General features: G+C 37.5%; 1 protein-coding gene across 1 annotated transcript in view; it reads right to left on the reverse strand.

Moving 5' to 3' along the window:
- The window catches only part of FAT4 (FAT atypical cadherin 4), a 171,610-nt gene that overhangs the window by 32,220 nt on the left and 114,168 nt on the right, over nucleotides 1-25,222 (reverse strand). Inside the window, exons 7-9 of the mRNA XM_060298962.1 lie at nucleotides 18,517-18,697; nucleotides 10,983-11,227; nucleotides 4,618-8,967 (exon numbers count right to left, since the gene is read on the reverse strand). Of these exons, the coding sequence (XP_060154945.1) occupies nucleotides 4,618-8,967; nucleotides 10,983-11,227; nucleotides 18,517-18,697 (4,776 nt within the window). The remainder of the gene's footprint in view (nucleotides 1-4,617; nucleotides 8,968-10,982; nucleotides 11,228-18,516; nucleotides 18,698-25,222) is intronic.

The raw sequence follows: 25,222 nt of genomic DNA on the forward strand, positions 1-25,222 counted from the left end.
TTTAGAAATAAGTTCCATATACATGCTGCCCTTTATAACACCATTCATTACTATGAAGGATTTAATACAGGGTGTACTGCAAACAGAAAACCTGGGAGCAGGAAGACAAATGCTGTGTGGTTACTGACTATAATTGTGCTTTCTAATTAGTGTTCTATTAAATGCAAGAAATTTTCATTTGTATAGGAAAAGAAATATTAGGTTTGCAGTTATTAGGCTGATGTTTTCCTCCAGGGTTCCCTGAACTTCTGAGGCATGAATAATATGGAAGATATTTTCTTTTAATTTACTGGGTCATATTGACAGTTGATGCAATTTCTTATACTATTAAACTCTGTGAAAACCTAGACATTAATTTTTCACATGTTCTAGACTATATTAAAATTTATTCATATTTTCTAATATACTCTACATACAGCTAATCAAAGCTTCATTTACTGCTATTAATATAAAATTAAATTATAGGAAAATATTCTTAACAGTGAAACATGAAGTGATTATAACAGAAAATGAAGTCTCAGTATTTCTTTTCTCAGTTTCTTTTTGGTTCTTTTTCTAGTAACTGAGAAAAACCCACCCAAAATACAAGTTACACAAACAAATTAGTTTTCTCTAAAGTCATTAAATAAAAAATATTCTTATTCCATATTTATTATGTGACCCTGTAGCCAAAAACTTGAAAATAAACTTAAAAAAATAAATATATCAGGAATAGGGTAGCAATATGATAATAACTATATCTCTTTATATCTTTTTTGTTGTAATCATTCCATAATTTTCATTTTTCTACTTGCATCCTTACAGGATGTTCTCCACAAAGATTCCCTGTTGAGCTAATATTTAACCACTCTCTGTGGGGTGCTCTTAGGATAAAGTCTCTCAACTTGCATCAATTCATAAACACTCTTCTAATCTGTAGCACAATCTCTAGCTTCACATGAAATATTCAGTAGTGTGTGTGTGTGTGTGTGCATGTGTGTGTGTGTGATGGGGGGACAGCAGCTGAGAATTATTTTAATCAGAAAGTTTATAATCTCTCACAGCTCCAATTTGCAATGCCACTGACTTTAAAAATCACTGAAAAAAAATGCAGTGTAAGTCCACAATAGTAAATAGAGTATAAAATATAGGTGCTTTGAAATAATTCTGATGATCCAAAAACATCTGAATACAATACATATAGACTTTGAAGAAGGCTTCACTAAGGCACTAATCCTTAATGTTAACAGAAGTAAAATCTAGCCAGAATGAATAGTTAAAAATTCATTCTGTGAGGCACACTTGTGCTTAAGTATGAATTTTGTTTTATGACTTATTAGCTCTGATTGGTTCTTTAAGATGTTTTGGTACACTAGCTCCACCTTCCTGAGTCAGGTTACCTGGTAAAGACTAGCTGGAAAAAAGTAACTCAAAATGATACTTGAGAGATTACCTTTCCAAAGAACATTAAACATTTACAGACATTTAAACAATGCATTCCTAATTTAGTGTGTGGGTTAACAATGTGTCAGCATGGTTTTTCATATACTGTTTTCTGCAAAACAAAACAAAGAAATAAAACTATCAGACTTCAATTATCTGCTAGTTTTACTGGATGGACTTTGCATATAGAATTTGGAAACAAAGAATAACATTAATTTAAAAATGTAAGATTTATATGAAGCATTCAATTATACGTTTGTTTATATCATTCCTGATCAATTGGATTATCTCCAATTATGCAAACAGGGACCAAAGTGAGCTCTGAGGAGGGACCGCATGTAAAATTAATACATTACTTCAAATGATGTCCCTTAGAGAAAGAGGTTATGATCTCGTTTTTGGCAGCTCTGGGCCTAGAGTCACCAGAGTGTAGGCTCAGCTTCCTACAACATAAAATAGGAGCAGTAGGAGGATCTTTCTATGTCAGATACTCTCTGTTGACACCCAGCTCCATTCCATCCTTCTGTATTGCAGGGACTGGAAGTTGGAAACTATCACTTTTTCAGACTCCCTTACAGCAGGACTCAGGTTTAGCTTCTGCCAGTGGGTGAGAGTTGAATGATATCTGAAGGGTGACAGCAAAGCAGGGACTGTTCTGGGAATCCCTCACTGCAGAACTGCAGTGATGATCAGCAGTGGTTTCTGGAAATACCCGCAATGTCTTTATTGCTGAGGTTATGGGTGAATTTTCCTGACCTTCACTCTTATCCAGTTTGAGGATTCCGATACCTATCTCATAGGCTTTTTGTGCGGTTTAAGTAGAATAATGGGAAAAAAAATTCTTAGAAGATATCACAGACCCACTAGCAAAACTCTCTAGCAAGTGCAGATCAAAGTGTGATGAGACGTGACAGGCATATAAAGAGCAGAGGCTCCGGAGTAAAGCTTTTAGTCAAAACTCAGATCACTTTCTGTGCCATGCTGGAGGCAAGTTATCTCATCTCCAATCTCTCTAAGATCCAAATCGTTTTGTTTTTAAATGGGAATGATAAAAAAATTCATTTAATAGAGTTGTGAGAAGAACTGAATAAATAACTAAGTGAATAACAATGTCTGTGATGCAAGGAGCTTTAAGCAGTGTTTTAAATAGTCACTCGACAAATGTTATTAATATTTCATGATGAAAGAAGAGTATGCTTAAAAGTTTCAACAACTACATTTAGAAAAGGATGTGGTGTATGTTTAAATAAAATGCAACAAATAAAGAAACAAACTACAGAGAAGTGAAGTGAAAGGGCTAGTTCTGTGTCCCTTCATGCAGTAAGTAACATTTATGCTGAGATCAGCATAGGGTGCCTTGCTAACACACTTTCCCTCTTCCCCATCTACTACCCAATGCAGTCACACTTTCTTCATTCCAGAACTAAGCGTAAACTCACTCTAAGTGTGAATCAGTGTATTATACTAAAATGGGACAAATAAATCATCTTTATTGTTGAATTCCCAACAGAGGAAGTAACGAGGGGTGTGGTTGGTGGGGGGAGAAGTGTGGGAAAGAGTGAAGAAGGTTTTCTAGAAACCCTGAACTCATAACATGTATATAAGCCTGTTATTCATGATCCTACAAGTACAACTCTGGTAAGACTCACGCTTACCTTGTGCCACTGACGCTTGTCTTTATAGAAACCCTATGGCACACCTCTACATCTACCATTATACTAACACTGCTACTAACGCTACTAATCAGCATTGCTACTTATTGAAAGCTGGGCTCTGTGCTAGGTGTTTTAAAAACATTATTTATACTCATTAAAACAACCCTAAAAGATAAGTAAGTATGATTATTCCCATTTTACAGATGGGGGAGTTGAAGGTCAGCAAGCTAAGGTGACTTCCCAAAAGCTATAGATAAATCAAGTTCTGTCAAATCCCTTGATTCTTTCATTCATATGTTTGCTGCCCCGTTTTTTCTTTACATTTCAAGGACATTATTTCGTTAGAAGGCAAAGCTTATGAGATCTGCTTTGGCTTATTCAAACTTGCTTTATATCATCATCAAGCAATTCAATTCTCCAAATATAAAACTATAAGTATACACATGGTGGGCATCATTTTAAAATATGATATCCAAATACATTTTCTGAAAAACTTCTTTTAAAATAGTATTCTGCAAAACATCTACCAAATTTTTAAAAATATATCCTGGTTTTACCTATTTCACTGTACTTTAACTTGTGTTCATAAACACTACAGGGCAACCCAATGTAGTATATATGCTCTAAAAATGTATACTGTGCAAATTACAGCAGAGAAATTGTCTCTCCTCAAACTTATCAACAGCATAAATTTATACACATTTGAAGGTGCACTAACTACAGATCAGCTAATAAATAAATAGGTGATAGATAGATAGGGATAGAAACAGAGATATATTTAAACATACATCATGTCCTATTAGGATGCCAAAGACTAGTCAAACAAATTTGCTCAATATATTTAACTCTGTTTCTAAAATGTCAAGGTACATTGTGGCTCAGTTACCTTACAAATCAGCCTGTGATGTTTTCTAACCGACTACTACAAATAACAAGGCATTTTAATCTCAATCTGAATCACAGCTCTTGCTTCATTCTCCTCACAGTGTGGGTCAAATTTCAATAATCCTAATGATAATTATGATAAAAAATCATAAAGATGATCATGATAAAATGAAGGAACCAACAACAATAGTTGATAACTGTATTTAGGACATTAAATAGTCCAGGTCTTATACTTTAAATATACCATGTCCTTTAACTTTAGAACACTTTTTTGAAGATAGGATGCTCTTTTTGCTCTTGTACAAGAACTTAACCTCTGGAATGAACTGTGTAAGCTCACATCCCGACTCTACAACAAATCAACTGAGTCACCTTAGAATACCAACTCAACTTCTCTCCACATCATCTTCCTCCTCTGTAAAACCTGGAAAATCATTATCCCTACCTCATAGGTTTCTTGTGAGAAGTAAGTGAAATAAATACAGATAAAGTGCTTAGAAAAGTGTCTGGCCAATAGTAAATGCTTAAAGCATTTGCTGTGATTCTGCCTACTCTTTAGGGAAAATCATTTGAAAATGACAAAGCTCATGACTTTCTGTTATACTTGATATGGCTAAAGTCTTGGTGGAAAAAAAAAAGCCAAACATTGTCATACCTGTGTATCCAGTTTTGCAAACACAGTTGAAGCCTCCTGGAAAGTTCTGGCAGACGGCACTGTTCTTGCAGGGACTAGGCAGGCACTCGTTGATATCTCTCTCACAGGCCCTGCCAGTGAAGCCATCTGGGCAGCTGCATGAAAATCCTCCCACTAAATTGTGACAGGTCCCACCATTGTGGCAAGGGGACGGAAGGCATTCGTCTATGTCTATTTCACACCAGCTGCCAGTATAGCCTGGCAGACACTTGCATAAGAAAGGCTGCAAAGGTTCATTTGCCACGATGATGACTGGAAGGCTCTCGTGGCTCTTTAATTTGAAGCTCACGGCCAGTCTCCTTACACAACTCCCTCCATTCTGACATGGGCCAGGAGCACAGGAGTCGTGATCCACAGATTCTACCTTCACTCCACTCTGCCGGAAGAGGATCTCTTTGATGCTTTCGAAGAAGGTGGCTACACCACTGGGATTCACATACTGATTATGGTTTCGCTTCACAGCTGCCAAAAGAAACGTTCTATTGTTCCCTTCATAGGCCCCATACAGTTGCACAGCGGTCCCAAGGCCAGTCAGCTGTGAACTGGCAATGCGTAAGAAATGAAGGTAGTGGTTCGTCAAGAAGTCCTTTACGCTTGGTACACTGAGACGCAGTAGGATGCTGTTATCCACTGTCGCGTTGGAAAATCCAGTGAAGAAAACTCGGATATTGCTCGTGACCGTGCTGTGGACGCCATCATTGCTGAGGACAGTCAGATCAAACGTGCCATCTGTGGACCTTGGCTGGGAACTCAGATTGCAAGTGCCCCTTGGAATACTGAAGAGGCTCGTAACTCCCGAAGTCAGGGAGCAGTGGAAGGTGTCTAACACATCGGGATCCTGTGGCTTCACGGAGCCTAAAATCCCACCAGGAAACAAGTTGCCGTAATAGTTCACAAATATCTCCACTGTCCGAGACTGTGAAGGGTTGTCATTTTGGTCTATCACTGTGATATGCACGGTTCCTGTGGAAGACATCTGAGGAACACCGGAGTCCCTAGTGACCACAGACAGATAGAAGTCTGCAATTTGCTCTCTGTCAATCTCTCTAGTCGTGCTCAGAACTCCAGCAGTGTTCAGACTAAAATAGCTGGTGGCAGGACCCGTGCTCAGCAAGTAATAGGTAAAGGGGCCTTGATTTGGAGGGAGGTCAGGATCCGTGGACTGAAGGGTCATCACCAGAGTTCCTGGGCGTTTGTTTTCCATAACTTCTCCCTCACTGATGGTCAGCATAGGCCCATTATCATTTATATCTTCCAGAGTGACTAATAAGGAGGCACTTCCTGTAGCTGAGGGGGTCCCTGAATCCACAGCTAAAACCGTGAGATTATAGATGGGTAGGGTTTCTCGATCTAATTCTGCAGTAACGGTGATCTGTCCTGTCTGTGGATTAATGGAAAAGGCACCATTTTCATTCCCTGATCCAATAAAATAGGAAAACCTACTCCAGCTGGGAACAGAGTCTGAGTCGAAGGCACTGACAAAGGTCACATGAGTTCCCGTTGGGACCCCTTCACTGATCTGAACACTGTAGATGTTTAGACTAAAAACGGGTGGGTCATTGGCATCAAGCACAGTGACATTTACAGTGACCTCATCGATGTCTGCACCCCTAATGCTGCCAAAATTCTTGGCCACTACCTTCAAAGATACCCTTTCTTCTTTTTCTCTATCAAGAAGTCCAGAAACATAAATTTGTCCAGTCTTCTTGTTGATCTGGAAACCCTTCTTTCTACTGTTACCAAAAATCAAATAATGCACTTCCCCATCGGTGCCCAAATCACGGTCACTGGCAAACACTTCTCCAACAATAGTACCTTTAGGAGCTGCTTCTGAGATTTCAAAATAGTAAAGTTTGGAAACAAAACGAGGCACATATTCATTTGTCCCTTTTAACTGTATATTAACAGTGGCAAAACTGCACCTTTCTTCATCGGGGACATTGAAAGCTTTCACAGTAAGGTGGTAGCTCTGCTTGGTTTCAAAATCCAAGAAGCCTTGAGTGGTGATGACTCCTGTGTTGGGGTCAATGACAAAGAGGTCACTGTCAGATGACTGTATAGTATATGCAGTCACAGCATTGGTTCCAGAGTCGGCATCCGTTGCATTTAGGTGGATAACTGTCGTCCCACTGGGGGCATTTTCCAAAACAGTGGGGAAATATTCATCAGGGAGGAACACTGGAGAATTGTCATTCACATCAATCACATCTACAGTCACACTGCAGTAACCAGTCCTTGCAACCCAGCCGCCATCTGTAGCACTAATAGTCATTTCATGTTTCTGGCACAGCTCATAATCAAGAGCTTTGGCTAGTGTTAATACACCTGTGGAGGAATTGATTGCAAAGATGCCTTCTTCATTTCCTGAGGAAATACTGTACTTAATCAAGCCATTCATAGCCGTGTCTCTATCTCTTGCAGAAACGGTTCTGACAATGGCCCCAATACTATGGCTTTCAGGGATGGTTGCACTCATGTGGCTTTGAGAGAATTCAGGTGTGTGGTAGTTTTCCTCAGTGACAATTATTTGAACAGTTGCTTGGGATGAAAGCGGAGGGTTTCCCTTATCCTTTGCGGTGACAGTGATCAAAAAGTTTTGATTCAAGTCAGATATCAGGGGAGCTGCTACTGAAATCCACCCTGTATTATTGTCTAACTTAAATTTTCCCAAATGATTTTCATTCGAAATGAAATACTCCACTTCAGAATTCAATCCAAAATCTTTCTCATCTACTGCAGTAACTTTGATTAACTTTGTACCGATTTTAACATGTTTGGTGACTGGAGTAAAATATGCAGTTTTAAGAAATTGTGGTGCGTTGTCATTACTGTCCACCGTGTTGATGGTAACTGTTGTCTCACTAAGTAATGCAGGATTACCTCGATCTGAAGATGTCACTATAAAGCTATGTCTGTTGATGTTCACGTTACTGAAGCCACTGACGTTCTGGTATATTAAGACCTGTTTATTGAAAATCTCTCCTGTGGTGGCATTAATCCTGAAGTACTCTGACTGAGATTTTATAAAATAAAACACTTGTCCGTTTGATCCCTCATCAGGGTCTGTTGCAGATACCTGAGTCACTCTGGAGCCGATTTCAGTAAGTTCAGGAAAATCTAAGTAATAGGATGGTCTGCTAAATCTTGGGGCATTGTCATTGACATCTGTCACAAATATTGTGACATCTGTACTTACAGTCCACCCAGAATCGTGGGCAGAAACTCGGATTCTGTAACGGTCTGTGTCTTCTCTATTTAAAGGTCTACTAATTACAATATCCCCAGTGCTGGGATTAATCGTAAACGGAAGACTTGTGTCCATTATAGAATATCTACTAACTGCATTTACACCAATGTCTTCATCAGAAGTTGTGACACGTGTAACTGTGTACCCTAATGGGGAATTTTCGGGAACATGGGCACTGAATATTTGCGAAAACCTAGGGGCATTATCATTTTCATCTAAAATGTTAATGATGACTTTTACTGAGGTGCTCTGAGAAGGGGAGCCTCTGTCTGAGGACTTTATGGTAAGCACGTACTGAGATATTTTTTCCCGGTCTAAAGGTCGAATGCTGCTAATTTCACCAGTAGCATGATTGATACTGAAACTATGTTCTCTGTTGCCATTAACAATTTCATAGTCTAACTGTCCATTGGGTCCACTATCCTTGTCCACTGCAGAAACAGTAAGTATTTTTCGAGGAGAAAGGTTTTCCAGTATTTCAGATACAAATGGATCTTCCTTAAAAACTGGGGAATTATCATTGACATCTAATACTGTTATGTCAAGTTTCTCATAAGAGGAGAAAGGAGGGAAACCTCCATCTCTGGCTTCTATCCATACAACATATTTTTGTATCTTTTCAAAATCCAGAGGTTGACTAATGGACACCTGCCCTGATAACTGATCAGTCTGAAATGTGTTGCCAAGATTCCCACTTGCAATATAATAGGACAGAGGTTCTCCTCTCAAGGAGGACCCTGTTATGGTAGTGACAAGAGTGCCTACTGGTTGGTCTTCAGGAAACACAAAAGTTTGTTCTTTAGCTCTGACTTTAGGGAAATCTGCTTTGTTCACAAATCGAACAGTCACTGTTGTAGAATCTGTCTTTGGAAATGAGCCACCGTCTTTTACGTGCACAGAAAATGTCACTTCTGAAGTACCATTTAGTGGTCTGGCTGCCATAATAGCTCCTCTCAGTGGGTCAATGTGAAATTTTTCAGAGTTTCTACCCGAAAGAGAATAATGTAGTTCAGCATTGGGTCCAAAATCAGCATCTGTGACAGTAACCGCAAAGACGAAGGAACCTATAAAAGAGGGAGTGTGCAGTTATCATCTCATGGAACCCCAATAAAACATTTGATAGTAAGTTAAAACACTATATTAAAACTATATATAAAACACTATATTGCTACCTGACATAACTTTATTTCCCCATGATTACTAGTGGAGAACAGTACCTCTTATATTGTCTCTGAAGTTCCCCAGTCAAATCTAACAATAGTCTTCAGGAACTGACCTGCAATTATCTACCTAAAACACATGCAGTCTAGTGAATTTAATAATTTTCAGTATGCCTTTGCGAGAAGCACAGGGAAGGGCAACGGCTAATCCTTCCGAATTATAGTTCCTAGGAGAAAAATCTGTACATAACAGAACTTCCAACAAACACGATAATACAGGAGTTCTGCTAAGAACTATGTTTATGCCCAATGGGGGGGAAGAATAATTGCCCTATTATGTCTTAAAATATTATTGAATTACCTTTTATGTAATCATGTCAACAAAAATAATATGTTTAAAAAATTACTGTTGATTCCTTATACCCACTCTTTTATAGCAAAATTCTCTTATCTGTGAACTATTCTCATATGGAGATGAAGTGTATATATGTATGCGTGCATATATATATATATATATGAACAATTATAAATTACACACACACACACATATATGAACAATTATAAAGTACACACACACACACACACACATATATAAACAATGATAAAGTAGTAAGAAATAAGAACTGAGGAAGAATGGACTCAATTTGGATTCCAAAAGTCAATGCTTGGGATGAGGGCCAATTGGACAGAGCTGAAAAGCTGCCATAAGGACGTGTTTTCGATGAACTTATTCAGAAACCTTTCCCAAACCTGCACTCCTACCCGTAACAGAAGAGTTTGTGACACAAGTGAAAAGTCTCTAATTTAAAAAAGGCCAGTGATTCTGATTAATTATATCATGTCTAATGAGGAAAAAAATGCTTAAGCCTTACTCACTTTGTACAGGAGATGTTATATTGCATCACCACACATCGGGTGTGATTAGAATCATGCCTGCCAGCATCATTTCAGCTGAAGGCCGTCATCAGGGATTTATGACCTCACTATTGACATTTCCTTTTGATAGAAATTTGGCACAATAATTTATGGATTTTATACTTGCAATTGGTATCAATTAGACCTTCTCAAGTGAATAGAAGATCAAAGATCACTAGAGGAGAAATCCTGCATCCGTTTTTTTGTTTTTCTAATTAAAAATATCTTAAAGCAAGGAAAATTAATTATGGCTTTTATGTGTATATTTTCCGTTTCAAAATTCATTTCAAAAATTACCAATGGCAGATGATTTGTGTAGTGCCTGAGAGTAGGCCATTCCTTGCAAAGAAACAAACAAAACCAAACTAAATTTAAAAGAGATGCAGAAAGCTAAATACATATTGTCAATACGAAAGTCGTTCATGAACGGCTTCATAGTCATACTAATGGAAGAAAAACTTCACTCATCAAAACTAGAGTAAAATATTTACAGTAATAATTAACTAGAAGGATTCCTTCATTAAACCTTTTGAAAACTTATCTATCTATGAAGATTGAATAAAATATTCAGTTTCTACTAAGAAATACAGTTGAAGGCCTATTACTTTCCAGATAATGTTTCAGGTGCTTGGATATGGCATGGAAAAAGAGATAATGTCCCTCCTATCAAAGAACACACAAATTACATCTCAGGACAGAACCCTCCTTGACTACAGATTGAAATCTATTCTAATCTTTAACAATATTCAAGTAAAATTAAGAAACAGCACTAGGAAAGGTGTGGCAATTATAAAACCTTAAATACAATTAGTCTGGGAAGAAAGAATTAATTTGCAAGATTCGATGTTCCTTCAATTTATTTAGGCAAGAGTTGACTTTTAGAGGATTTGCCAACTTTGGCTATATCAGAAATATACACGTAAAAATAACAGCAATGTAATTATAGAAAGTGTCCAATGTATAGTTTTTATTCATCTATGAGACCTCCGAGTTGGTTTGGTTACCTGGAAGAGTAGGGGATGGGATATGTGTGACATACGGGTGATGCTGAAACCTTGGTGGGTTGTCGTTGACGTCAGTCACCGTGACGAGCACACTGGTGGAACTGGAAAGAGGCTCCGGGGATCCAGCATCACATGCGACAACCACTAAAGTATAATTCTCTTTTGTTTCCCTGTCTAGCAACGCGCTGGTGATGATTTGTCCTGTGGATGGGTTGATGGTGAACTGAGAATTTCCACCAATGATCCTATAACTAAAGCAGAGAGCAGACGTGGGCATATTTGTTCCAGTTTTAATGCTGCAACATCTATTTACTATAATTTAATGACCGAGGCAGAAATGTCAAGAAAAACATTACAAGTAAGATCACACAACAACGAAAGGATATGGCGAGTTCAAATTTTATGTGAACATCACATTAACAATCTTTATTGTGAGATATCCCATGACCTCAAGCAGGTCCTCACAAGGTTTGTGGGTTTCTTAAATCATGCAAGTCCCCAGAATATACCCAGAAGACTATTGTGTTTTAAATAAACCAGCCTGAGAGCATAAATCAGGGCCTTGCTCTAATATTGTGGTCAGTGGCCAGGATCACAAATGAACATCTGTTAAATGAATCTAAAAATTATTTTTTCTGCTGTGCACCACCAGAAAGGTCAGTGGAAGATCTTTTTCTTTAAAGACCAAACAAAGTATTTGACACATACTGACTGTCCAGAACAACTCAAGAACTGATTATTTATACAGAGACATTCCTAGATACTAATTCTCTCATTTGCTATTCCTCATATGGTCATGCTGCTTTGCTTTCTTGTTGTAAGGAGAGGTATGACATCTTCATGGATATTTTGATGCTAACCAGATTGGTTAGCAGGGAGGAGTTTCCACTGAGAATAGCTTCTATCTTCTTTCTGAAGAAAAAAGCTGTCTGTATATATTCCTGAGAGGTCAGCTAGGAAAGAAGTAGCTAAGCTTGAAGGTTCAGAAGCTGGCTGGGGTCCATAATTTTTTAAGTTGGAGGGTAGCGAGATAATAGACATCTTTCAAAGCTTTCTCCTTTATGCCAACAAAGAAATGCCCTTGTTGGAACTAACTGGTGTTTCTATAGTTTGGTTTGTGTCCGTAAAAACGTAGCAACAGCAAGTGCCTAATAGAAACAGCAAGAAAAACCTTGCAGTGCAGCCAGTGCACATTTCTCCTATGAAGTTCATCATTTAAAACAAACATTTCAGCATCTTCATCCTTTTTCGAGACATAATGAACCGTTGGGAGCTATTTCTTTTTTTTTAAATAGAGGTTCTATAAAATGAGAGCTAAATAGAAAAAGAATAAAGAAGGAATTTGGTTGAGAAATGATATTAATATTGATAAAGTACTTGGTATCACTCAGATTTGAACACCCTTTCACACACCCACATGCCACGATCAGGAGTGAGAACAGCACTGACTATATTTCCTGGACCAGAAATGACTCTACAAAGTGTAATTACTATGCTTACACAGTAGAAGCTATCTATTCCCTTTATCAAAATAAAAATAACACAGGTTTGTAAATGATTTCTCAAAGTTAGAAATTCAGGACTCATGAAATAATCATATTGCCTTACCTTTTGGAGAAAGTCTGTAGACACCTGGATTATGAGAATTACGTGACTTTACTTTGGGAAACTTTGCTTCTATCGGTAGGTGTAGAAATGACCAAATAAGTTAATAGGGGTTGCAACAAGTGCTTCATAGTGCCACAAGCTTTCTTACAGCTTTATGGCAGCAAAGGTCAGGGTTCACTCAAATATTTGTTCCCTTAAGCATTTACAAATAAAAATAAGAAGGAGGCAAAGTGTATGTAAATTTGATTTGGATGCTTTGTATGTGAGAAGACCATGGTATGTTAGAATGAACAACGTGTTGAAAGGCAAATGATGTGAGTTCTGGCCCAGGTTGAACTAACTAATCCATACAGGAGCTCTGTACTATAAATTCTTATTCTTTATTTTATGCTATTGCACATAAGATTGTCTGTTTAAAAGTAGGTAATATATTTATTAGTTTTAAAAATTAAAGAATAAAAGTGTATCAATAGTGTATTTTAAATATGAGATATTCTTTAATATCTCACAATATCTATAATACCAGTTTCAATCAAATTTATTCTTGTAAGTTACAAAAAGAAAGAGATAAAAGAAACATAGGGGACAATATAAATGGATGGACTGCTGAGATCACATGCCCAGGTTTTCCCTACTTGTATTATTTGAGTCTTGTTTCACTTCTCATCTTTTCATGCATCTCTCTCCTGCTTCTCTGGTCCACATTAATTTCTTTTAAGGTTATGAACTTAGATCAAGTCTTGTGCTACCTTCTTAACAGCTAAACACCTACGCTGTTCTTTACAACTTTGCAGCATCTTACTGTGTTCTTAGGGTGCGCCCAGCAGACTACAAGGCATTTTATATACGCTCTCATTGAAGCCTCAGAACAATCCTAACAGTTTGGTTTTGTACTACATTTTTTATCGATGAGGAATCTGAGTCTAAGGGAGGCTAATCTAGTTGCACAGAGAAACATGAAATCTATAAATGGTACATGGAGACTTTGAACTTCTGTCTTTATGACTTCAACATGCACTTTTTCCATTTTCCTACAGTAGATGGAAGGTGGGACACAGCCTGGGGGGATGTGGGTGAGACAAGGCACACTGTAGCTCTTGCTAAGGCCAAAAGGGACTCTTGCTCAGGTTTGTCGATGTAGAATCAGTTTACAACGATTTAGTTCAATGCAAATCAACAAGGTGTTAATTTTTTTTCTGACTCAAGAAATTACTGTTTCAAATTACTGGCATAAACTGATCATTGTTATCTAAAATCTAAATCAACTGTTGTTGCATTTGTAAAGCTGAAATATCCCCATTTGATTTTTTGAAACTTTTTTTACCTCTTCCTGAGATTTGCTATGGTCATAAGGCACTGCACTGTGGGCTGCTAGAATACAGTGATTTAGTAATAGTTTAGAAACTGGACTTTGGAACACAGTTCCCTTGGACATGAATTTTGATCTCATTCAAGTACTTAAATTCATAAAGTTTCTTAGCCTTTCTAAGTCTTCTCTATCTATAAAGTATTATACATATATGTATTCCTTTCATTTGGTAGTTTTGAGCATCAAATGTAATTTCTTTTGAAAAGCACTTGGCAGAGTAATTAGTATGTGACAAGAATTCAAAGTTTAGGTTTACACACATAACAGTATATATACGTACATAATTATAATAATCTATTATATATAATCTCTTATAATCCATCTTTAGGTAAATGGATGAACTAATAGAGACATGGATAAGTAGGTAAAAAAAATTCTGTGCTCAAACTTATACCCTAGATGGAAGAAAGACACATGGAAAAGTAAATACAAAACCAGGCAGTATGTTTAAGTGCTATGAAATTGCTCAGAAGCATTGTTTAGGGAATTCAGAAGACAAAGAGATCACTTTTGATAGAAAAGCCTTTCTTGGAGAAATGTAAATTTAGGCTAAGTCTTAAAGAGGTTACCCACCTTACAATAGTATCGTAAAGGGAGAATGAAGGTATTTTAGGCTAGGAGTCAACAAAGTTTTCTGTAAAGAACCAGTTAGTAAATACTTTCAGCTCTTTAGGCCATCAGATCTCTGTTGCAACACTCAACTTGCTGTTTTAATGCAAAAGCAGCTGCAGACGATACGTACATGAATGGCATAGCTATTTTTCAGTAACACTTTATTTACAAAACTAGGCACTGGGTCGAATTTGGCTTGCAGGCTGCTGTTTGCAGAACCCTGGTCTAGGATATAGAAGGATTTGAACAGAGCCATAATGCTTGGAAAAGCACAGGTCCTTTTCCCAGGAGCAGAAAGTGATCCAGTGAGGCTGAAAGTTTGGCTATACATTTGTACAGAATAAGCTTGGAAAGATGCTGTGACTGTTTACGGAGTGGCTGGAATATGCAGACTGGGCATTATGCCCTAGGCAAACTGGAAGTTGAAAGATGTTGAGGAGGGGGGAGTATCGTTAAAGCTACGCCACTGAGCTAGCTGTTTCATGTTACTGCCATTTTCCTTTCATTCACTGACTCAGGCTTTGCTTTATCCAAATCACTTTCTACAACACTGAGAGAGGAATCATCATAAAACATAAACTAATCATGTTATTGCCCATCTTAAAACATTTCAGCTGTTTCTCCTACTAGACACAGAAAGAAATGTGAATTTTCTCCTATGGTTTACAAGGCCCGTTCCTAACCCACACCAACCATACTGAAGAGCTTTGTTTTTCTGATGCTGTGTTTTTGCATAGATTTGGCTTTGCACCTGTTATTGTCTTTCCCTAGAATGCCTTTCATCCCTTGTTTGTCCATAAGCAACTCCTCTGTCTTTCCAAAACTCATCAATTACTTGAAGCTTATATTTATTTCCTCAGGTATCACTGAGTATGCTGTTCTTTCCACACATTCTGTTTAAACTATACTTGTTACAAGGTACTGTAATTGTAATATTTCAAAATTACCTTCTATATTAAAGTGTTCTTATTAGAACTGCAGTGCTTAACTCCTCAGAACTTAACAAAGTATCTGGGACATCGTAAGGGCTCCAAGATTATACAGGATCATGTAATATATAGATTGGAAGGATTAGAAACCAGAGTAAGGAAAGTAAGTTAATTTTTATTATAATAGTCCAGGCATGATGTAATTATGGACTGAACTAGGGTCTTGGCAGGAGGGATGCACAGAAAAGAATGAGTGCCAGAGGCATTAGGAAAGAAGAAACATGAAAACTTGTCCACTGAGTGAGCGTAGGGGGAGAGAATGACTGTTAGCCATCAATGGGAGGATGAAGAAAGCAAGGCAACGTCATTAAAAGAGCGCAGTACACCAAGATGAGAAACAGAAAAGGTTATTAGTTTCTGATATGTTGTTCTTATGACTTCTACCTCTATGTAGAAGTGCCTCCTAGAGAGTTTTAAAGACGGGTGGGAATCTCCAGGGTGGAGTCAGTGTTGATACAATAGGTTTAGAGGTTTTCTGTCTAGTTTTCTGGGTAACTTTTCTCATGGCTGCAGCCATGGAAATGGATGATTCTCTACTCTCTCTCTCTTTTACTCTTTCTCTCTCTCTCTCTCTCTCTCACACACACACACACACACACACACACACGCACACATACACACACGTGCGGGAAAATAAAGAAAGGAAAGAAAAGGACTGAGAAAAAATGCTGTGGCGAAGGTCCAAATTTCTTTGGAGAGCTAGAAAGAGGGGATACAGAAGGCAAATTAGAAGGTGTGGTCAGAGACGCAGGATGAGAAATAAGAAATAACATTTACACAGACACTGAGGAGAAAAAAATAATGTCAATAAGAAAGGCTGACCTGTGGTGCAAATATTGCAAAAGGCAAAGGAAAATAAAGACTCAGAAATCACTGGACTTGATAAATTTCAGTAGAATCTTCGAATAGTCTTTTTTGGTAAAGCAATGGAGGAGAAAGACTGAGAGATTTTCAAGAATAAATGGCCAGAGAAAACTATGAGGCAGTAACCCACCCTCTCAAAAATGTGGTGTGAAAACTGTGAGGAAAAGCAGCAGTTGTAAAGAATACTAGGATCATTCATTTAATGCATTTATTTAGGTGCCAGTCACTACTATGTTGTAGAAGAATATATTAGGAATAAAATAGATATTAGAGTGATGAAAAGAAAAAAAAACTAGTATAAATTTAGTGACTTTCATGTCCCAATAATGTGTTAGAGACATTTGCACATATTAACTGATTCCATATATGATACTTGGCACCTAGTAATTGGTCAATATATATTTAATTCTCACAAATTTCGAAAGTAGCAATTCTTAACTCCACTTTTACTGATGGATACACTGAGCCTTAGAGACACTAAAATGACTTTCCTAAGTCATGTAAGTAAATAAAGGAACCAGAACTCAATACCAGATATTCTGAGCATTTCTATAGGGATAAAGGTATGATCAAGGAAAGAAGGATTACCTGAAGATCCAGAGCAAAATGTAGTAACTGTTGAATTAATGATTTGAGGGAAATCAAATGGGATGGGATTAGGAGCACAGAGAAAGGGATTTGCCTTTGAATGTCAACCCTGTTGATACAGTTTTGTGACTTTCTCCAATGTTATGACAGAAAAGAATTAAAAGTGAGGTTTTGAATGGAGATTTGGTCAGTTGGGGAAAAAAAAGGAATATATTTCTATAACAACTAAATTCTGGAATAGGTGTCTGGGAAACAAAGATATAAACTAGATAAAGATATAAACTAGATAAGCTAGTAATTAATGCAGGCTGGTTTACTAGAAGGGAAAATATTAAAAGTTACGTAAAGTGTTTAACTCAAAATAAGTATTCCATCCATTAAAATGCATAACTTGATCAAACTGGTAGAAAGAAGAATAGAAATAAATATTTTGGGGGTAGCTGCTGTGCAAAAGATCATGTTAGACCATATGGGAAAATTAACATCACACATAAAAGGTTGTGCTTTTAGAGAGTCCATCAGTAGTTGGGTAAATGACTTAAATATGTAATACTTAAATAGTCAATATAAACATTAATACATAAAAGCTCTGTTAACCAGAGGAAAAAGTGGATTTTCTCCAGGATTCCATGAATAGCAAGGAGTGATTAACATCCAAAATATATATTCCATTAAAAACATATCAAGCCAGAGTAAATAAGATTTAGGTTGGCATAACAACTTACTATTCTGTGAAAATATTTTTCATTTAAGTTGTAATATTTGTCAATTTAAAGTGAACATAATAGTTTTTTGCAAGATAAAAATGGCATGAATTTTTATCATATCTGACTATAGGATGGCACAGTCGTTTGAAGACTTTTCACCGATGGGTTTTAGCCCAGGGACTCTTGGCTGGCCATGGCTGCTTTGACAAAGAGAGTATTATGGAAGTGATTCTACGCCGTTTCAAGGCCTGGCCTTTAAGAGCATTAGCAGCTTTCACCTGAGGTCCCTGTAACCCAGAGGTTCTTCTACCATATAAAGAAGTCCAACTACCCTGCTGAAGAACCACACTGAGAAGCTCTGAGATCGCATGATCAGAGAAGGGGTCCAGCTGAGCCTAAAGTTCCAGCCATCCCTGCCAAGCCACCAGGCATGCGAGTGACGCTATCTTGGACCCTCTAGGACACAGTCACCAGGTAAATACCATAAGTGACACTAGTCAACCACAAGAAGCAGAAGAATCTCCCACTGACCTGTGCCCTAATTCCTCAACTACAAAATAATGAGATACAATAAAAATATAAATAAAATGAATAAGATAAAATTTTAGAATGATACATAAAATCATTATTGTTTTAATCCTAATTTTAGGCATAGTTGGTTATTCAGCAATAGATAACCACAACTGGGCTATGAGTTAATGCTACAGAATTTCAGCAAAATGAAGCATTGTGTGCATTTAGTCCAAAGACTAATGTTTAATGAGAAAAATAATTAAAATTTACAAAGTAATATGTACCTGATAACTGCATTTGTTGAAGCATCAGCATCTGAGGCATTTACCAATAAAACATCTGTCCCCGTTGGGTCATCTTCAGGAATTGTTGTGAAATACATTTTACTGGCAAAAGTGGGGACATTGTCATTGACATCATCCACTATGACATTGATAGTTCCAGTTCCAGTCAGAGCAGGGGATCCTAGAAGGAAAAGAAAATCAAGTCTTAATGTTCATAAATAATAAAAATAATAGCAAACTTAACAATTAGCTGTAGACAGAACTATGGAAGAGAATTTAGAAGACATCCCAAAGTAAAATTTGTGAACACATAGGCAAGTGATCGAGTGATTTTTAGTGTTGTTACAAGAAAAAAATATTTTTATTTAGGGACTAGTATTCCAGCTCTTTCCTAGTGATACTGCACAAAAGGAATATGTCAACCTCTTATTCTATTTTAAAGGTGCTGATTCAGCAATGCAGAACACAACAATATCATTTAAATGCCACAAAAGAGGCACTTACAGTAAAATAGCTCAAGCCAGATTTGGAGAATACCCCTGGGCCTGGAATAGCTGGCCAGCTGACAAGGCAGAGTTAAAAACTGTATTCCTAGATGTGACTCTCAATGCTATTGTCAACAAAATTCAACTGGGCTTCTGAGGCCTTTAAACCCCCTTTTCTGTACTAACCAATATTTGTTTGCAGAAATCTTAAAGAAGAAAGCTTCAAGTTAACATCAAAACTCTAATCTTCCACTTGCTGGAAATAACACTATGTCAATGAGCTGACTTGAAATCATTTTTATTGCATGTATTTAATATTTAAGCTAAATGTGAAACAATTCATTTTTATTTCCTGTTCCAGTTCCGTTATCAGCATATAGTGAAAACCTAGCGTTTAACAAAATCTTGGGGTACACGGTCTGTACTACACAAGGTTAGCAGACTCTTTGTGGTGAGGATCAGATGACATATTTGGTTAGACTCTGTGGGTTGTCCCACAGGTAAATGGCAAATCATCTGCCCTTAGTTGTGTTTTCAAACTTTAATTTCTCTAAATAGAAATAATGAAAGTCTGTTTAACTGTATTTATGTACAATAAAATAAAGCCCTGGATACTCTTACTTTCTGTTTAAGATACTATTCTTTCTCCCATAAAATTATCTCCTGTTAAACAAAGTTTAAATTCTACTTATTTCCAGTACTCAACATTTTGTAAATAAAGCCATTCATTCACTCGCTCATTTGTTTCTCTGTAAAATGTTTATGGAGTAACTCTTTAGTATCAGGATGGTGTTGAGATTCACAGCCTTCCAATATTATTTTTTCATAATAATATTCTAGTGATTTGCTAGTATTTCCTTACTACTATTCAAACTTTTTCCTATTAGATTGTTATTACTGATGGCATAGTACCAATCAGCTTTTATGCTCAAATGTATAGGAACCAAAATCAACAGACTAGAAAATTAAGGAATGCAGTGGTTTTAGTGATCTGGTATTTTTGTGCTCTATGTAAGGAAGCTCAAATTCTACGTTAGATAAAAAATGTGTAAGACCACTTGAACTGGGCAGTGTAATGAGGCATGATACCTCCCGGAAACCTATGCAATTAAATTTAGGCTGCAAGCTGACCTTTGTTGCCATATATATCCTTCTCCGTGACATAATTTATATTAAGCGTTCCATTTACATTAACATATTTTTAAATTCATGACTGCAGAAATCCTACTTTTTAGGTGTTTGATTTTACATTAAAGGAAAGAAAACTAGTTCTCACTTTTTGCTTTTTTTGTACAATCGACTACAGATGTTTAAATACTGTAATTGCCTTTTTACTAGTAATTGCCTTTTTACTAGTCACTTAAACAATGGTAGGCTGATGTCACAAACATTTCACACCCAGAATAGATCTGGAAGTATTATAAACACTGAAGGAGGAAGCACATTAAAATAATACGTTTTAAATCTCACTCAACATATTAATAATGATAATTGCAAATATTTACTGAGTCTTTAGGTATTCAAGTACTGGTTGAAGAAGTTTACTTGCATTGTCTAATCTTCATAAGTTAGTACAACTCTTATCTCCATTTTATATATAAGTAAACTGAGAGAAAGGCTGAACAACATTTTTAGGGCCACAGACTTAGTGGGGAATGGAGCTGGGATTTGACTTGAATGTGGAGCTGTTGACTACTGGCAAAAAGCCGTAAGGTGTTAGCAGCTGGACAGGTACTGCTCAGTGAGATGCTCTGGGACCCTGGGCAAGCCGATCCCCGAGAACAGCATGAGGCACAAGCTAGAGAAAGAGGTCCATCTGTGAGGGACTCTAGCTATTGTCGAGGTTGTTTGTGGAGCATTTGGAGACAACAGTCTGGTCATGAATTTTGAATTTTTCATAGCACATGTTAAAACCACAATCAATTTTTCTGGGGTATTCTTTTTGGCCAATGTTTGGCCTAAAGCTCTTGAATGTGTTTAATTACATACAGTTGGATGAAATGGAAGTTAATGATGTGAATGATGTTAGTATTTCTCCCACTGGTTGCATTAAAAAAAATAACTAGAGGATATCTGTGCTTTTGTGTGGACAGAAGGGGATATCATGGGAAGGAGGCTGTACATCTGATGAATTGAGAGAAGGGATAACTAAATCAATGTCCCAGAGGACATGAAGGGCTCTTTTATCTCTTTTATTGACATTGTACTCCACTCACTAAATCTGTCTCCTTATATGCAAAATGGGAATAATGAAAATAGGACCTACCTCAAAAGAGGTGTTGAGGGGAATGTAACATGCTTAGGATAGTGGCTGGTACATAGTTAAAATGTATTCTATAGTACTCTTTGTTGTTGTACTTGTTTTAGAAACAGAAAAATGGAACATTGACCTTTTAAAGGTCCGTTTTTAATCCTACAGATTTCTGTGTCATAGTTCTCAGGATTTTTGTTCCTCCACAAAACTTTCAAGTCAATCCTATGATAATATTATTCAGGAAAAGATTTGGAATCATTCTTTTCTTTTAATGATTTTTTTGTAGTTATAAGTATATGAAATACTTAGCTTTCAAAACTTTCACAGCTTTGTGGAAGACGTTGAATTGAAAGTTTAAAAATGCAAAATCTAAAAATTTACAGTGAGAGTTTGAAGAAGACCTGAATATGTCTGATATGCTCTCTAATCAACAGTGTTTAAACTTGTTAAGAAATAACACAGTACTGCCAAACAAAGGTTTCATCTTTGGTATTCTAAAGTGTCTGATGACACACATATGGAAAACCTCATAAAATGATGACTAAATCATTTGGTCAGGAACATGTGATTTCTTTCCTTGTCTATAAACTACATAAATATTGTTGCTAATGTGTTTTCTGAATTAGTAAGCAAAAAGAACAAAACATTGTTTACCCAGGAAAATATTCAGCAAGTTCAATCTCCATACCAGAGAATAATTTTTTCACAAGATCTTAAAAGCACACCAGCGACAACAGATGGGCCTGACTTGAGAAATGGCCCCATAGGTAATCCCATATCCACATGGGACATCTTCTTAAGCCAAGAACCATGCCCAGAGTCCCCTTTTCTCTTCTTTTTAGCAGCCACAGCCCACTTTCAAAGCACTTGGGGTTCTTCTCTTCCTATTTTCTTCAAGAATTGATAGAGTGAAACACAATCTCTACAGTGGCCTCGCTTTCTTGTTGCCCCAGGGGATGTGCACGAAGGTCTTACTTACTTTTTTAAAGTTTTACAAGGAAACTTCACAAAGACAACGTTCTACATTTCTAAGTCTTTTACTGAGATTTAACTTACTCCGAACTCTGCCTCCAATATTTTTCATTCATTCTTGGGGGTGGGGTTTTCCATCGCACACCTCACTCCAGCCTCAGACTTATGCACTATAGCAGGAGCTCCACAAGGCCCTTCCTCTCAGCTTTAGGCAGGGAGATGAAATCAAGGGACAAAAAGCAGCAATGCCCCTGGATTTCAAGTGAGTAAGCCTCATCTCTACACACTCTTCTCAGATGAAGGACACAAGTTCCCTAGTCCTTGGCCCACACAGACTTTAGTGCTTCCTCGTCTCCTAATGGAGTGATGAAGTCTTGTTTTTGTTGTTGTTCTTGTTGCTTTTCTGTGTTTGTTTGCTTGTTTTTGAACCCTTCCTCTTAACTATGTGAAAAACTGGTCCTGGTGCTTATGTTCCTGTTTCCCCACATCTTTTTGGTTATAGCCCATGTGAAGTGCTGCATGATGTTCACTATTACTTTATCTTTGGTCCAGAACTTTCTGCTGGTTCCAGAGTCTCGATATTAGTATGTCAAAAACTCAAGTCTTAATTATTCTGTGTAAACTTAGCCCACATATTTATATATAAATTGAAAAACATATGTGCAAATACATATACACATATATATTTATAGATACCTATTATTGAACATTTATTTGATAACAGATATATGTATGACTATCTTATATATGTATTACTCATTTAATATACAGATTCATGAAGTAAGTATTACTATTTAATTTTTTAAATAAAGAACTTTAGACCCAAAGAATTTGAGCAATTTATTTACATTCAGCCATAGTGGCAGAAGGAAATCAGTTTTGAACTCTTAAAAAAAATATCTTTTCTCAGTTCATTAGGCTCAGATAAAAGTATGCCACTCTTATTGCACATTTTTACTCTATATTATTATTCTTATCAATGTACTTCTGCCATATTCTCTATTAAGTTACAAACTAATTGAGAGCAGAAATAATTGTTTAATTCATCTTTATATAAAACCATAATGCATACTAATAGACCTTCTCCTCAATGTTTATTAACTTCTCCTTTGACTCAATATATGGAAATCTGATCTAGTGACTACATGGCTGAAAGTTCAAAAAGCTGAACAGTTCTAGAAATATACATCTGGGAATATAGGTTTTAGCCTATGGCCAGGGTCAGAGAACAAGACTGTCGACAAAGGTCAAAGTTTTGGAGATAGTCTACTACTTATAACAGAGGGTCCCAATTAATCTTGAATCCCATGAGAAGAATCAGAATACCAGGGGCCAATGTTTAGCTTGGATAGATCTGATAAGGATGAATTATATAGGTAGTGGCGTACTAGGGCAAGATTACTCGATTTCATCTGGAATTGATTTATGAGAACCAGATGCAAACAGAAAGAAGAGGGAGGATGTAATGACACAGGCTGCTGGTAGAAGACAGTGAGCCAGTGAAAGGGGTTGAAGAAACAAACGAAATAAAAGGAAAAGATCTCAGAAATTTATAGTTGTAGATGTTAGGAGGGTACAGTGGACATCTGAAATACAATCAGAGGTCAGATGATAAAATGAACTTTAAATTTAATTTTGTGAAAATTATATGTATTGTATACATCATAATGTGTGTATATATATGTATATATATATATAAATAAAATAAATATAGGTAAATTGATAGGAACCTTCTGAAATTTTTAGAGCAAATAGAAAAACATACCTATGGTTCTGAAAAGCACTTTTTAAAATGTGCAAAAACACATCTCACACACAAACACATACACACACATACACACACACACACACACACACACACACACACACAGACTGTTCACAGCTTAATCTTCTGATAGTCCATTATAATTGGGAAGTTCCAAGCCTCGTCTGAGTCATATTTTATACTCTTATTTGGGAAATAATTAAACTGGTATTGCCTTTTAACACTAGTGGCCTAAAAAGATCAAATATATCAAAATAGGGCTTCTCTGGTGGCGCAGTGGTTGAGAGTCAGCCTGCCAATGCAGGGGACACAGGTTCGTGCCCCGGTCCAGGAAGATCCCACATGCTGCGGAGTGGCTGGGCCCGTGAGCCATGGCCGCTGAGCTTGTGCGTCCGGAGCCTGTGCTCCACAACGGGAGAGGCCACAACAGTGAGAGGCCCGCGTACCGCAAAAAAAAAAAAAAAGAAAAAAAAAGTTCAAGGAAACTTAAAATAAGATTTTAAAAAGAGGAGACCGTCAAGATGGAGGAGGAGTAAGACGCAGAGATCACCTTCCTCCCCACAGATACACCAGAAATACATCTACATGTGGAACAACTCCTACAGAACACCTACTGAATGCTGGCAGAAGACCTCAGACTTCCCAAAAGGCAAGAAACTCCCCACGTACCTGGGGAGGGCAAAAGAATAAAGAATAAACAGAGACAAAAGAATAGGGATGGGACCTGCACCAGTGGGCGGGAGCTGTGAAGGAGGAAAGGTTTCCACACCCTAGAAAGCCCCTTCACTGGCAGAGACGGGGGTGGCAGGGGGGAAGCTTCAGAGCCATGGAGGAGAGCGCAGCAACAGGGGTGCAGAGGGCAAAGTGGAGAGATTCCCGCACAGAGGATCAGTGCCCACCAGCACTCATCAGCCCGAGAGGCTTGTCTGCTTGACCGCCGGGGCAGGCAGGGGCTGGGAGCTGAGGCTCGGTCTTTGGAGGTCAATTCCCAGGGAGAGGACTGGGGTTGGCTGCATGAACACAGCTTCAAGGGAGCTAGTGCACCACAGCTAGATGGGAGGGAGTCTGGGAAAAAGTCTAGAACTGCCTAGGAGGCAAGAGACCATTGTTTCAGGGTGTGCGAGGAGAGCAGATTCAGAGCACCACCTAAACGAGCTCCAGAGATGGGCATGAGCTGCAGTTATCAGCGCAGACCCCAGAGATGGGCATGAGACGCTAAGTCTGCTGCTG

Source organism: Globicephala melas, chromosome 5 (assembly GCF_963455315.2).
Source record: "Globicephala melas chromosome 5, mGloMel1.2, whole genome shotgun sequence".
Classification (NCBI taxonomy): domain Eukaryota; kingdom Metazoa; phylum Chordata; class Mammalia; order Artiodactyla; family Delphinidae; genus Globicephala; species Globicephala melas.